This window comes from Eschscholzia californica, unplaced genomic scaffold (assembly GCF_041429995.1).
Source record: "Eschscholzia californica isolate CP2 unplaced genomic scaffold, dmEscCali1.0.p SCAF_2, whole genome shotgun sequence".
NCBI classification, from domain to species: Eukaryota; Viridiplantae; Streptophyta; class Magnoliopsida; order Ranunculales; family Papaveraceae; genus Eschscholzia; species Eschscholzia californica.
Window position 1 is genome coordinate 50,868,103 of NW_028238309.1, and position 16,392 is coordinate 50,884,494.

The 16,392-nt window shown below is 36.8% G+C and overlaps 2 protein-coding genes across 2 annotated transcripts in view; one reads left to right on the plus strand and one right to left on the minus strand.

The window, feature by feature from the left end:
• Positions 1 to 10,647: 10,647 nt before the first annotated feature.
• The window catches only part of LOC147558751 (indole-3-acetaldehyde oxidase-like), a 102,883-nt gene continuing 97,138 nt past the window's right edge, over positions 10,648 to 16,392 (plus strand). Inside the window, exon 1 of the mRNA XM_086660447.1 lies at positions 10,648 to 11,105. Within this exon, the coding sequence (XP_086516573.1) occupies positions 10,946 to 11,105 (160 nt within the window). The 5' untranslated portion in view covers positions 10,648 to 10,945. The remainder of the gene's footprint in view (positions 11,106 to 16,392) is intronic.
• LOC147558752 (uncharacterized) lies at positions 12,713 to 16,079 on the minus strand. The gene has a single exon (XM_086657622.1). The coding sequence runs from the start codon at positions 15,135 to 15,137 to the stop codon at positions 13,095 to 13,097; it is 2,043 nt and encodes a 680-aa protein (XP_086513748.1). The 5' UTR covers positions 15,138 to 16,079; the 3' UTR covers positions 12,713 to 13,094.

Below are 16,392 nucleotides of genomic sequence, written 5' to 3' on the forward strand. Positions count from 1 at the left end.
TCATATTTTCCGACGATCTTCGCCTTGAACCACATCGAAAAAGGGGGATTCTCTCGTCATCTTCTTTTCATTTTTTATTTAATCACCATGTTTAGCTAACTTTAGTGTGTCGATTATATGAGATGAAATGTGATGAATTCGTGATTATGTTTAATGTGATTTGATGTTTTGATTATAAATTGATGTTCATTTATTTCGATTATCATTTTGATCGTATTTTCATGTGTCTTTTCAAGCACTTCGCATAGTTAATAGACGAAACGAAGTATTCGATATCGATCGTAGTCTAAGTCATAATTTCATGTGTCTTGTCATGCACTTCACATAGTTAGGAGACTAGACGACACTTTCGATGACTCGGGATTAACTGATTTAGACGTTTGTTTGACTAAGTATGATCTCCGGATATACGTAGTACTTAGAGACATCTACTTCAGGAGTCGAATATCGATTGTACTTCGACACATTAGATTGGATCATACGTAGTCGTAGGTTTATCATTATGGATTCCCGGACTTCGACACCTCTCTCGCTTATTTGTTGCCCGAATCGAGTCTTACCGTCTCCCGACTCTTGTTCCTCCGACACTTCTCTCGAATCTCTCATGCCCGTTTACTTTTATTGTTTAGTCTAGTTTCATTTGTTATCTTGTTTTGTTACTCATTCATTCTAAAACCCTCATTTATCTTTGTTTCATTTCCTATTGAGTCTAAGTTAGCTTTTAATATCTAGACCGAGGGATAAGACCCTTCGATATCCAAGCTACCTTCCTATCCTTGGATCGATCGCGGCTTTGCCGGATTACTACTTGATACCTCCGCTTGGGTGTGCAACCTTTTCGAGTGCATCAAGTTTTTGGCGCCGCTGCCGGGGATAGGTTTAATAGTTAGTATATCGTTTGTTGTTTTGTTCATTAGTTTAGTGTTATTTTCTTCTTAGACGTCTTTATTTTATTTTGTACTTTCCTAATTTCATTTTCTTTTTAGGTACCAATTTTAAGAAAAGAGCCAAAAGAGACATAAAAGCGGGGGAAAAGGAAGGATTCGAGAAGTTAAGAAGAAAGGCGAACGAAACGAGAGGAGCACTCGATAGTATCGCATTCTATCTCATCATTTTTACTTGTGTGTGATTGTTTAGTTCTTTAAGTGTTAGCTCCCATTTTGTGATTGTGTGTTAGTATCCTTGAACATTAATTGTGAGATCATGGCAAGTTGGTCATTTGATGAGAATGACCTTATGCGAACCCTATCCAACACTATTCGACCATCTACAAGTCATCAGGACTACTCAAATTTATATAGGAATGTTACGACTAGTGATAGGAATAGGCGAGTTGAGTCTGACCGACTTAGGATGACCATGGGTGAATATCGACGGATGTATGGAGTCGGTCAGACTCGTCATGAACATGGTTTTAGGGATTATGAGCATGAGGGTAATCAACCCCGTAAGAGTCTTCGAGACTATCGACAAGAATTTGGGATGACCACACCTTCATGTATGAATTTGTCATTTGATGAGGACCGTAGTTGTATTAGTATTGATCGACTAGGTCGAAGTCTTCGGGACTATCGAAAAGCATATATGAACGGTTCATTTAGTGATGACAATTCCCGACTCGATGATTCCACTCAAAGAGTCGAGTCTAGGTATCTACATGAAGGTAGTGAAGAAAGGACCATGGAGACTATTAGCCCGGTTTGTGCTATTTGTGCGAGCTTAGACAATTTGACTGAGTATTGTCCCATGATCCGTGTTCCGCAAAAGTCTTCGTCTAGTTATACTCATGTGTCTTATTACGAATAGATGTCTGAAGACACTCTCCAAGCAATTTTAGAGTACCAAACTAGATTCAATCGAGATATAAAAGAGATCACGGAATGGATTCTCAATATTGTTGATAGAATTGAGTCGGAGCCTATCATCGACGAGGAAGGGGTTTGCGCACCCCAAACTCAAGAGGAGACTATGAATGATGGTGAGGGTAATACACCTGACTCTAGTCTTAAGTTAAATGTCGAAGAAGCTCCTGATAGACCTTTTGAGATGGAATTGACCGATGACCCTTGTTGCTCACTCCCTCGACCATTGTCATCTCACCATGATCAGACTACATTAGATTGTAATGTTCAGGATGATAGCTCTATGAGCAAGTTTGGGGATCACACGTTATTGAACTTTTCAATTTTTAGCACTTGTGATCACTTGGATGAGTTATGTAGAAGTGAAGGTGTTGCAACCAACTTTGAGGCTCCCGATGCCTTTAAGGATGTCAATAACATAGTAGTTGAAGAGATAGCGGATAGCTTATTGGATTATTTACCTAAGGAACTTATGGACCTTGACTTGGTCCCCGAGTATATTGCCTTATCCTTAGAGTTTAGTTCGACCTTCCACATGATCTCAGACTCGGTTGTTGACCCCTTCTGGGACACTTCGGACGTCTTCCCTAGCATGTCTAGGGACTTAGTGGATGTTCTATCCACTAAGCTTGAGGATGACTTTTTACCTTCGACTGACTTCCTGACCCTTCATTTGTATGTTGATCCTTTTGACGATTGTTTAGTCGTCGCCCCTAGCATTTATGCGCACTTAGTGGACCGTGCATCCACTAAGTTTGGGGATGGCTTCTTTTCGCTTTTAGTCTCACTTGTACTTCTTTCATTTAATATTCTTGTGAGACTTTTAGCTTTTGTATATAGCTTTCTTTGGGTTGACCCCCAAATATTCCGTCTTTTGTTTTAAGCTCGTTAGGTCGATTAAGGTGGCCTTTGATGTTTGTGGGTAGCATCTCTGGAAACCCTCCACGAGACATAACTCATGCTCTTGTGTGAATACAAGAGAATCGAAGGCTAATTGCATAGCTCAATGCAATCGTGTATACCCGCGTTAGTGGTAGAGTTCTATATGGTCATGCTTTTTATGTGCTTCATTCTCATTATATTTTTGGATATTTTAGGAGCATCTCTTATATGTTTTGCTTCTAAGGCGTGGTTTGTTCCAAGTTTGGGGATGGCGCGAGCTTAACATCAACTTGGAACCTCTTTATACATGAGCCTTGGTAGTGTCATCTTTTATCTCCTTCAGGTATGGTAATATCTCTCCACTCTTATCTTTAAATTGATGTGCCTCTTTATCTTTTGGTGAGTGTATGCTTAGAACATTGAGGACAATGTTAGTTTTAAGTTTGGGGATGCGAGATATGACCATAACCAATGCATGACCATGGGTTTCAAAGACAAAAGGGTTCAAATTAGCCAAAATTTGAAACTTTTAAACATTTTAAGTAGACTTGCATGTGATTATAGTGATAGTTTTAAGAATGTTGATGCATATGTGTCGAGTTGATGAGTTTTGTGATTGCTAATGGTCTTTGCATGAAAGTCGAGTCTTTGAGTGTTTGTGTTATACTATGGGAGTAACATCTTAGTGAAGAAGAAACATCTCTAAGAGACCTAGAGTAGTCATTAGTGGAGACTTAACCCATGTGAGAGCTCAAAGACTAAATTGTCCTTCGAGTGTACTCTTCCGCGCTAACTCCGAGTAGAATGAAGAGCTACTCAACCTCGTAACTATCAAAAGAGCTCATTTGATCTCGTGCGCTCAACTTTCTTAGCCACTAGGAGTGACATTAGGATAGCAAATTAACCTTGCCCTTGTAGTCCATGAAACCCAATAAGAGTGTCAACTAGAGGGAGGCGGATACTCCATTACCATCATCATCTTATATCCCGAGAATGAAGACATGAGAAGAAAGAAAGAAGAAATGTCAAAGCTAGTATGAAATGGAAAAAGTTGATTGCAAGAATAGAGTTGTGTGTGTTGTATTTTATTTTGGTTGATTGTATTCATGTTATGAAAAAAAAAAGAAAAAAAGGAATGAAAAAAAAAAGTGAAAAAGTGAAAAAAAAAAAAAAAAGACAAAAAAAATGAATGATGAATAAAGTTGTTTATGTTATGTTTGAGCATGTTAGCTCTTTTGTGTGAGTGATGTGATTGTATATATGTGTGTTTGTGTGTATGTTCATGAATAAGTATTTGAGCAAGAAACAAATGTGGAAGTGCTTGAGAGGTTTTATCATGAAGAAGTCGACATTCTCGGAAATCTTCCATCGTCATCCATCTCTAGTATCCGCTAAACTTTAGAAGGCATTTTTAGAGGGTAGAATGGGTGAGAATGGTGAGTGAGCTTCCCCACTCTATTTAGTGGCTAATTCCTTTTCGAAGATTATTCGTTCCAAAATGTTGTCCTCACCCCTTTTTAAGTGTTGAGTCCATGTTAGTGATCACACTCCAACATACGAGCGAACCATTCTTGAGTGATTTCATATTTGGAGTGTATGTCCGTGAGGCCGAAGTCGAGGCGAAATGTACTAACTTAGGAGTCAAAGTTTTGTGACTTCGGAACATAGATGTTGCTCATAATGGTATGACACTAGCACTTTAGGGTAAGATTATTAGTGAAGGGGCCTTTAGCTTTTACAAGAGCTTATTTACTTGATTCATTATGCATTAACATGCTTAAACCCTTTACTATATGAACCATGTTTATCTATGATTTGGATTTTGGACCCTTGTGTATTTGAAACCATGATGTTTGTGGGTGTCATCTATGGAAACCCTCACGAGACAATACTCATCCTCTAGGGGTAACCTAGAGGTTTAAAGACTTGTTGCATACGCTAAATGCAACCGGGATGCCTCCGAAAGTGAGTTAGGCTTTTATTTTGTTTTATTTGCTCGAGGACTAGCAGCTCACACCTTTGCTTTCACCTTTGATTACACCCTTGGTTTCACCCTTTCTTACATCCTTGCTTGCATTCTTTCTTGCATCATTGTAATCCTATTCTTCGTCACTCTCGTCATCCTCTTCTTCCTTTTGTTCCTTACTTTCTTCAGACTCATCTTCCTCACTTTCTTCATCATCATCTTCTTCCTCATCATATACTTCATCCTCTTCTTCCTCATCATCCTTATCTTATTTCTCACTCTCAGATTTTTGATCTTTTTCTATCTCACCTTCTTCCTCATCGTCCTGATCTTCTTCCCCACTCTCTGATTTTTCGTCTTTTTCTTTCTCACCTTGTTCCTCATCACCCTTTTCCTCATCTTTCCTTCTTTTTCGTTTTCTCCCTTTCTTGAAACTTCCTTCATTTTTTCCTCCTGATCCTCCTGTTGTTATACTGTTCCTTTCTTTGCATTCATATCATTTGCAGACACTAAAATCCCATTCTCTGATCGAACATAATGCTCTAGTAGAACATTTCCCTCTGCCAGTGAATCAGAGTAACCTTTGAATGCCTCGTCCCTCTCCTCAATAGCTTCTGCCAGTTCATCCTTAAGTTCAGCATTTTCTTTCTTAAGTTCTGCATTTTCTTCCTCCAACTACTTATTTCTTTGCTTAAGTTGTTTAATCACGAGAAGCGTGTCACTTACGTTGGACACGGTCTCTGTTTTTTGCAACCACTTGCTTTCTTTTTCGTCGGGGGGAAAACAAATGCTTCACTTACCTGAATGAGGAATAAATACATATAATTATTACCTTTTATTAACACTTGTGTAGTGAATATGTTAATGTAAACTAAAAACATTTCAATATATCAGTAAGTTTACTATTGATATACCAATAAGTTTACAGTAAACCAATAAGTTTACAGTAAACTAATTGGTTTACATTTAATTAAAGTATTATGTTACTTGTTCCTCTATCAGACCGGCTAGCTTCTCATCTAAGCTTTCATCTATTTTCCTTAGAGACCACCTTGCAATTCTGGGGATTTCATCTTTGTACTTCTCATCTCTTTCATAACATAGCGTATGTTCGCAAAACCATAGCTTTGAATAAGACAAACAAATTTTTATGTTGAATAAGGCACTTCAATGTTAAGATATAACTGAAATAAACTTAAACATACTCACAGGAAGGATAACGAGGCAGCCGAAAACTCTGATTGGGTCGTTGGGGTGCCGATTGATGTGGTCAATCATGTACTAGTGCACCACCATTGGCCAATTGTAACTCTTTTTGGTTTCCATTGGTTCCACGTAAAGTAGAATTTGTGTTGGCACCAAGTACCCTGATTATGGAGCAAATAAAATATTTGCAGCAATTGACATGATTATCAACCTAATGGCATCCATTTCATCCTCTTCACGCACAACCTTTCTCAGTGCATTAGAGATTTTAATACATGACACTTTTGTAGGTAACCCTATGAAGTACTTCTCACAAAAATCTAGTTGAGGTTTCTTAAGTACTTTGGTGGTTGGGAAAACATCTGTTACCTTCCCTCCCAAGGGCATGCCAAGAATGAGAGAAATATCCTCAGGCTGTACTTTTAACATCTTGCCGACGAAGTTGAAACTTTCTATTGAACTGGAATACAAGCACATGAGTTCAAAAATTGCTTTGTTAGGTCTACTGGTGTTGTCCATGTCAATCTTGTCATGGATAAACGCCATCACCAAATCATGGAATGGAGTCGCTGCAAGCAACTCCTTCTGGATGTTTGTCAACTTCGGATAAGTAATTCTTAACTGCGCCCATGTATTCTTCAGCGGATACATGTATGCCTTTGACAACCTTGCTGCCAAAGCATGTGGTCTATTTTTCCGTTCACTGGGAAAGGCAACCAAGTCATCTAGTCTGTATTCGGCCTCAGTAGCAGAGCCAACTTCAGGTACAGTCAGATTTGCCTTTTTCTTTCGGCTTCCTTCTGCTTTCACCTCAGTAATTTTTCTCTTTCCTTTGGTTTGTTTGTCAACTAAAATGGTTTCATCTGCTGAGACCTGAAAAAAATTACAAACCAGTCACATAAGAAAGACTTGAATTTTTTGGAAATCATCTGTGTTTTAGATATAAAAAACTTAATGATGGGAATCATCCAGTTTACTGGAAATCATCTAGTTTACTACTATTTTATTTGTACATGTACAGAGTTAAATGGTCATTTTACTGGGTATTCTTCTGTGTACATTATACAAATTTACAGCAGTAACCAAACATTTTACCAAACATTATACAAATTTACAATAGTAACCAAATGTACAGAAAATTGAATAATCATTTTACTGAACACAAATTTTTAGTAACCAAACATTTCGTGTGCATGGTCATGTGGAAAACGAAAGAGTTCAATGTGTTTTATTAACAAGTAAACTATCAGTCAATGTGGGTTAGATACAGAAAACTTAATGAAGGGACCCATCCTGTGTACAATAAATCAACTGGTTTACCACTACTATTTGTTTTTCCTGTACATAGTGAAATTTCGTGGGTATTTCTTCTGTGTACAGTATACAACTTTATGAAACAGAACAATGTACAGGAAATAACTTTTTGTACTAGGAATAAGTTTATGAACCAGAAAAAAATTACAATTTTCAGTTACATACGTTTTCCTAGGGCTCATTCTTCTTGAGGCCTGTTCATCCAGGACTGTTTGCGATCTGCTAGATCGAGGTTCATCAAATGTTACTCTCTTAGCTGTTTTCTTTTGCGTATTAGCCTTCATCATCTGCCCAAAACAAAGAAATATCAGACATTAACGTTATTTTAGAACTTGTATGATTTTTTAGTAGCAAAAAATTTGAACATTAGGGTTTATTTGAAAAAAAAATAACAGACCCCATATCTGATAAAACCCAAATTTTTGTTTAAGATATATAGCGAAAGGAAAAAAACCATACCTTTGATTGATCAAAAATCTGAGGGAATGAATAAGGTTTCTTTCTGCAACTTCCTTCTTCAACAAATAAGGATAGTGGCTGTCATTTGGAACTGAGATCAGGTGAAATAATTTATTTATTTTTCGGCTTCTCTTCTTCAATTGCTGTGGTTTTCGGCTTCTCTTCTTTAATGGCTGGTGGTTTTTTGGGGTTAAACGTTCGGTTTTGAGAGAGAGAACGATTTGGAGAGATGTTTTGGAGTAAAGAGAGTGATTTGAATAGGCATGGGAGAGAAATTTATGGGGGATGTGACAAGCCAGCTGCAACGTTCTGATCCATCACTTCATGACGCACACAAGTTCTGAAATTTCTGAAATTTTCGTGCGTTCCCGGGCAAATTTCAGTGGCATCTTTCGTAAATTTGATAAGAACTCACGGGTGTTGCGGTAATTTCTTCTAGAGTTTTGACGCATTGGACCCCTTTTACATATTCGGTTATGATTGGGTTGGGCCCTTATTTTCGGTCCATTTTTGCACCTTTGGTTCATTCCCTCTTTTATCTATACTAGTGTTAGACATTAGATGTCTTTATCCTCTATAAACACTAGTATAAGGGTATAAATCCCTTCACAAACTGCTTCCACCGAGACTCGATCCCACGACCTCATGGGCTTAAGAGGGGTGTCCAACCGCTGCACCAAAGGGTGGTGGACGTCTTCACCATGTTTCTCATCCTCTTAAAGTTGATTAGTAGCAAGTTAAATAATCAAAATATTAAAATGTTAGTGCCAGTCATTTACATACCGAAAGTGCTAGAATCACAAAGGATTTTGACAAAAGAAGTTGTCCAACTGATGTAGCGGTTGTGATATTCATCTCTCAACGGCCTAGATATAGTCAAACTTTCAAACCACAACCGCCACATAAACTGGGTAACTTCTTTTCTCAAAATCTTTCGTGATTTTAACATTTCCCTTTACATTATATAAACGAAAAATTACCATTATCTTACGAGATGCTAATGTAATTGTGAAAATTCAACTGGAGAAGAAACGTAAAACTTGACTTTTATAACATGACATTTTCTAAAATTCCAATCGTTATTTACAGTGAAAATCAATTACAACAGAAAATAGAGATTCCATAGTAAATTGGCACAAAGTTTTTTCGTAAAAGAACTTCAGATTTATTTTGTTATAAGGATGGACTAAACTCAAAATCCTCTAAGACATTAAAGGACTAGAATCCAATTTCAATCAAGTTTTAATTAGCAGGTTAGTTAGTACTCGTTCCTTTCATAAAAAAAAAAGGTTAGTTAGTACTCCACCTTCTATTTAAGTCGGGTTTTTTGAGTTTACCCCCTCAAAATTAATTGGTAATTGAGTTTACCCCCTTCAGTAATTGGTAATTGAGCTTACCCCCTTGAATTTATATTTTTTGTCAAAACTACTGAGGATATGTTTAGTATGTGATAATAAAATCAGAAAGTAAATAATATATAAACAATATCAATCTTTACTAATCATATTCCTGACCAAATCAAACAATAAAATGAGGTAGAATCCCTAATATGAATCATATTGAAGAATAATTGTTCTTGGTAGTGGCAATTATTTCACGTATGCCAAACATAAGACTTTGTGTTTTTGTCACTAATAGTAAGTCTAAGGGGGCAAGCTCTATTACTCATTATTGAGGGGGGTAAACCCAATTACCAATGAGTGACGAGGGGGTAAACCCAAAAAACCCATTTAAGTCCTACACGGCTTACTCCCTTATATAAGACTAGGGGATATTTCAGTGAGGAAGATAATAAAAATAATTATTATTATCAAATTAGATTAATAATATATAATAAATGATATATAACGTTATTAATTATTACTAGGGTATATCCCGTGCCCTAGGGCACGGACACTTGACAGAGATTTTAATTAATTATTATTTTATTGAGAGAGAGAGAGATTTTTATTAATTATTATTTTTTTGTATTATTTTTTTTGCTTATTTACTCTTAAATTAGTTATTATTATAGGGAAATTTGGCCAAAACTCCCTAAAAACTTTGGCCTTTGGTTAAAAAGGATTGGACAATTTTTTATGGGCTTCAGCTCCCTGTGGCATTTTTGTAAATTATCTAATATAGGGAAAAGACAAAACTGACCTTATTGCAAACTAGTTTGCAAACTAGTTTGCAAGGCAAACCAGTTTGCATATCAATTTGCAAACTAGTTTGCAAGGCAAACCAGTTTGCATATCAATTTGCAAATCAGTTTGCAAAGCTCTGCAAGGCAAACCAGATTGCAAACCAATTTGCAAAGTAGTGCAAACCAGTTTGCAAATCAGTTTGCAAACTAGTTTGCAAAGCTTCGCAAAATCAAACCCTAACAAAATAAGTAAGATTATATAAAATGTGAGGGTTTTTGGAAAATCTGAGGGTGTTTCTAAAATTTTCCTTTATACAAAGGTCAATTCAGGTATACAAAATTAAGGGATTTTTAGAATTGTCCTTCAAGCCTATTTCCAAACTTTTCATGGTGCCTAGAAGGAAAAAAGATAACTTGTCTTTTTGACAAAAAAAAACAAAAAATTGGGTCTCCAGCCCAATTTCCTGAATTATTATATTGAAATAGAGAGATTTTTATTTCTTTTTTTAACTTTTGAAATTTATTTTGTTTCTTTTTCTCTTATATTAGAATTTTTATTTCTAAGAAGGAAAAGATTATTGTTTTTTAAATAGGTAACTTTATTTCTACGAAGGACTATATTTTAAATTTTGAGAAGGGCTTCCAGACAATATCCTTTATTAAAAAAGGATGTTTGTCTCAGTCATCGTTTTCCCTTCTGTTTTATATAATCGATATTGTAATAATAATCTTGTGTTAGTAATATATGTTTTCTTTGAAGCAAAAAAAAATTATGAAAGGACAGGAAACCGAATAACTTAAATTTATGGGTGCCTTTTTTATGAAAAGGAGATGCCCTTAGTAGCAGCTGGCAAGTAAGATATCACTGATATCAGCCTCTTCCTTTTCCTGTCTAGAATCAGCTTCTCTCTCTCTCTCTCTCCTCGGTGTCGTATTCAAATTTGCTCCCAACTTCCACCGCTACTATCCACATAAACAACAAATTCAGAACAAAATAATAATTTATTCAAAAAAATTTGGACTTTCCAAATCTGTATTCAAGTCCAACTGAATCATGTTCCTCTGGATTTTATTAGTATTTCTAAGCCACTCCTATAGTGTTATTATCACTACCCAGCTGGTTTATCAGAAATGGGAGGAAGCAGAGAAGATGATAATAATAATAATAACCTTGTTTTCGCCATTAATGGTGAGAGATTTCAGCTTTCAACAATCGATCCTTCAACTACTGTTCTTGAATTCTTACGGACTCAAACTCGTTATAAAGGAACCAAGCTTAGCTGTGGAGAGGGTAATTACTACTCCCTTTTTCCCTCTTAATTTTTACTCTTTAGTTACACTTGTCACGGTGGGTTTGATTAATTAGGGTTTGGGATTTACTAATCTCTCACTTCTGCAACATATATATAGTTTGTAGAAAAATTTCGACAGATAATGGAGGAAGAATCACAATCTGACAAGTTAGACCTTTTCAATCACAATGGCTGAATTCTTTGGATTTTAAGTGTTCAGGCAACCAACATATGGTTAGAGCTTAAACATATTGTTGATAAGGTACTAATATTTAGAAGTATTAATTTCTGCCTTCATTTCTTTAAGCAGCTGATTTTATGACATGTTATATGACATATAACTAACATACAATTGTACGAGAGGAAATTTTCAAATTTTCATCTTCGATTAAGTTAGTGTTCGTTATTGTTATCAATACTATCTGAATTACTTAGACCTAAGTATATCCATCATTTGACCCATTCATGATTTTTTTTTTTTCTCCGTTCAATTTCTTTTGTAGATAAAAGTGGGCTTTTATTGCGTTGGATTTTCTTTTTTCATCTTCATTATTGTACTTCATTAGACAAATGTTGTTGGTGAAGATGAATACTCTTTATTACATGTATTTAATTTCGCAAATGACGACAAGTAGTTCGTGGCATTTGATAAATCTACACAATATTGAAATTAAAATCTCAAGATGCAATTCAATAGTATTTTGATGGGGCTCAAACTAGTGAATTCTAAAGAGTAAACCGTGTTTCATGTTCTAGTTGATAAACAATTCATAGCATGGAACTTTGGTTTACGAACAAATCAAAGTTCTTATAATTCTTTTGTGGATCAATTTTACATTTTTCCTAATGAACTTCCATGATCTTGATCCTTTTGAGCTGATCACATGTTGAAACTATTTGTACAGGTCATGTAATAGTTTGTTCGTTGAACTTTTAATACTATGCCTTAATTTCGCTAACTATAATATTTTTGTAAGAATTGGTTTTGCATCTCCGAATATACCGCACGCGTTGGGAGAGCAGTGCCACCCCCTCTATGAATATTTCTCTTTAGTTTTATCTCTCCTATGTTAGGAGGACTGAGGGGTCATCTGAGGGACAAATGGAATAGAAAAGAGATATGGAAACAAGGAGAGGAGGGAGAGAGAATGCCATCCTAACTTGTCGTCTCTATTATTAATGCGAAGGGAGGGAGCTAGGAGTGCTGAAGAGTTTTTTGTGTCAAACAAGTGAAGAAGGTGAATGCCGAGCAATCTATGGCCGTAGAATAGCTAGGTTCTGCGAGAATAGTCCCTCCCACACAGGGGAAAAGTAATCTAGTAGACTAGTAACCAAAAATATAATGTCTATAGGTCCTTTTCACTTATTGTTTTGAGGTGGATGCCCACAAATTTACCAGACGCATCATCATAAGTCTTTGCAGAGGGAAGTGAAGATGAGTCCGAGCATTGAAAAGAGCGAAGAACCGTTGTCATTGAACAACTAACGCTTCAGTTGAGGATATTGAGGGTTAACTTTAGGAAGTTCTTTGAGTACGTGATGTAGAAACGCAGCGGAATTAAAGAAGATGAATAAACTAAATAAGAACGATAAAATAAAGGCTAAATAACTCTAAAATACTCAACTTTATTAAAACTTCAAAGGGGTTTCTCTTCAATCCCTGAATAATGGACAAATTAGATATCCTTTTATAGGATTCTGGACTTTCCTAGATAGACTTAAATTAGACTTTCCTAAATAATTAAAATACTGCAACTTCCTAAATAACTAGACTCAAATCTGGACTTTTCCAATTATTGGAAATACTAAAATAACATAATTTCCTAAACCTAAATTCTCTAATAATCATACTAAAATTGGGACTTCCTAAAACTACTCTCCATGGCCGGATGGCCCATTGCCCGGTTTGGTCATGGAAAAAGCCTCCACGCCGGGTGCCCCTGCATCAGCATCCCCTTCTCCCAAGAGGTTCGTCCCGAACCGTTTGATTATGAAAAGTTGGATGTATCCGCGTAAAGGAATTCCTCCATGGCGATTCTTAATTCCCACTTCATATGAATTTTGTTGTGAAAAATACCACTGTGCAAGAAATCACCAACCTTATTCTCAATCTCAAATTGCAATGAAGCTCGCAAAATTATTATTAGTGAATAAATTGCGTTCATTTCGCCATCCTCCCATGGTAGACGCAACCATTTAACAATCTTATTCAAGAAATCCTTTATTGGAACTTCATGATGAACTCTCTGCATCCTATATGCCTTCATAACGTCCGTATTAACCTTGTTGTCCCATAAATTTGGCCCTTGAAAGATATTTCCAAAAGGAGAAGGAAAAGAACACGAAGATAGAAATCGTGGAAAGGAAGATTGGGCATCAACTAATCCAGATTTTAGGATTTCATTACTCTGATCAATTTCAAGACCTTTCTTAGAAGCATGAATAATTTCCTCATAATCACCTAGACCTACATGAGTAGCACCGAGACGATTGTAACCATTAGACCAACCCGATTGAAACTCCACCGTCTTTTGTGCATCAATTAGGGCTTCACTACAGTGATGAATTGAAGCGTGCACCGCCGAAGGATTGGAGTGAAGTACATGATTGGTCGGAACAAGATTGATTGTGTGGGAGGAGAAATCGATCGCTTTAGTTAGGGTTTCGATACCAGTTGGTCGAAGTATTATATCTTCGAACTTGTCATATTTAATATCGGGTATTGGATCCATGATTGTTTTTGCTCCATCATCCGTCCATTCCAACTTTATTCCCGGTCGAGCAGCTATTTCTTCAGGTGTGTTTTTATCTTTAGTTAAGAATGCCGACTGCCATCCCTGACCAATTGGAGATGACGGGTTATCTCCAGCCCCTAATATTCTCGTATAGACCAAACCATGCTGCTCTAGCTTCTCAACAAACTCTGGAAATCTCTCTTTCGTCTTCTCATAGATGACATGAGTAAGAGCTATAGGAGTCTCTCCTTCACATCCTGGCTCATCCTCACAAAAGAAAAACAATTTTGCTGGGAACTCTGGAATCTGAGCCATTGTAAGGTGGAAAGGGGTTTGCTGATCAGGTGGGGACTCATTAGCAGTGCAAACCCTCCCCACAATATTTGTCCCAAAAGCAGCTTCATCAACACAAGGAAACTCTTCATAACCAAAAACTTCAATAACTTCATTGAAATCTGAAGCAGTATTTACAGGAAACCCTATCAATAGAAGAACTCCAGTTGATTGAAGGAGGGATTCTAAACATGGTTTTTCCTGTTTTATGGTGTTTATGAAGAGAGGGAGATCACAGATGGAAGATGGGGTTGAAGTGATGATGGAAGGGAAAAGATTGCCATTGATGGGTCTCGGATAAGGTAATTTGATTTCAGTGAAGCTTAATTCTTCTTCTGTTGACATTGTTTGGCGTCCAGGTTCAGATGGGTGGCTCCTCATTAACATCAATGACTTGCTATGTAACTTGAATCTCTTACCACCAACAGTAGTACTAGTAGTGAGTGGCCAATGCTTCTCTTCGGCAACAAATTGGTTCTCTTCACCTTTGTAGTTTACAAAAATCATGGGCGTATCGCCAGGACTAGTAGTGAATGGCCAAAGCTTGATATCAGCCGAAAAGATGGGATCACTGAGTCTCCTTCCAATCAATCGCTTGGCATCGAAAACAATGTTAATGGGGTTCATGGCCACCTGGTTCATGGCAGTATCTCTGATCAAACGCTCGGAATCACTGAAAGCAACAGAAGATGGAGTAGTTCGGTTTCTTTGATCATTAGCAATGATCTCAACACAAATTGATTTTTCTTTTTCCGATAATGAAAGATTATTGTTTTCGTCATGAACTTCTTCTTGAATATCATCGGGTTCATCTTCTTTAGTTAATACCCAAGCAGATCGATTCATAACGTCCGTCCTAGTAGTCGTATCAATCAAATCATTAATGACATCTTCTTCCTGATTGAAAGATAAAATTGGCGAAGAAGATGGTTGACGTATTATTGTTTTGATGTCGTTCACCATATGTTGAATCTTAGCTAAATCGGATATTAACGATGGACCCGTTTCGACAAAAGACGAATGTGGTGGCGGTGGTGGTGAATAGGAAAGAGAAGATGATTGTGTTGGTGGTGGTGGTTGTGGCGAATAATAAGTGTATGAAAGTAGAGGTACCGAATATGGTAGAGGTGGTGAATACGGTGGTGAATAATAAGAGTACGGAGGTGGTGGTGGTGATGTTTGGGATTGATAACGGGACAGTTGTGGTGTATAATTAGAGTACGGAGATGGTGGTGGTGTTGCGATTGATGTCGGATAATAAGAAGATGGAGGTTGTGATGGGTTTTCTCGTACGGTTTCTCCCGGATTCCAATGATGATCGTACGAATCTCTATTCGCATGCAAACATGAAGCGCATAAGCATCGAGTAGTTATTCCTTCATGAGTATAATTTGATGGATTATAAACTTCTTTTGGAATAGAATAGGATTGATACTGATTTAACTCGTCTGGAAAAAAATTTCTAGAATCATTCACCCAAAACTTTGGTGGCTCTGATACCACATGATGTAGAAACGCAACGGAATTAAAGAAGATGAATAAACTAAATAAGAACGATAAAATAAAGGCTAAATAACTCTAAAATACTCAACTTTATTAAAACTTCAAAGGGGTTTCTCTTCAATCCCTGAATAATGGACAAACTAGATATCCTTTTATAGGATTCTGGACTTTCCTAGATAGACTTAAATTAGACTTTCCTAAATAATTAAGATACTGCAACTTCCTAAATAACTAGACTCAAATCTGGACTTTTCCAATTATTGGAAATACTAAAATAACATAATTTCCTAAACCTAAATTCTCTAATAATCATACTAAAATTGGGACTTCCTAAAACTACTCTCCATGGCCGGATGGCCCATGGCCCGGTTTGGTCATGGAAAAAGCCTCCACGCCGGGTGCCCCTGCATCAGTACAGAAGTATTAAGTTTATACTTTATACACAAAGAAGTATAGAACATGTAAACCTTGGTCCTTGGCAAATACTACAGTCAAGAGAACCAGGAAGATAAAGAAATTAAACACAAACATGGGTATCAAATGCACACGTAATGAACCCAAAATCAAGGGTGAGTATTTGTTGGTGGTCGGACTGTTTTTCTTTCAGTGAGAGCTGATCAACTAGTCAAGACTTCGATCGAGTAGGTTTACTCTGGTTAGATGTGGCCCAATTGGGTGGTTGACCCGTTTATTGGTTTTAACATATTGATTGTAT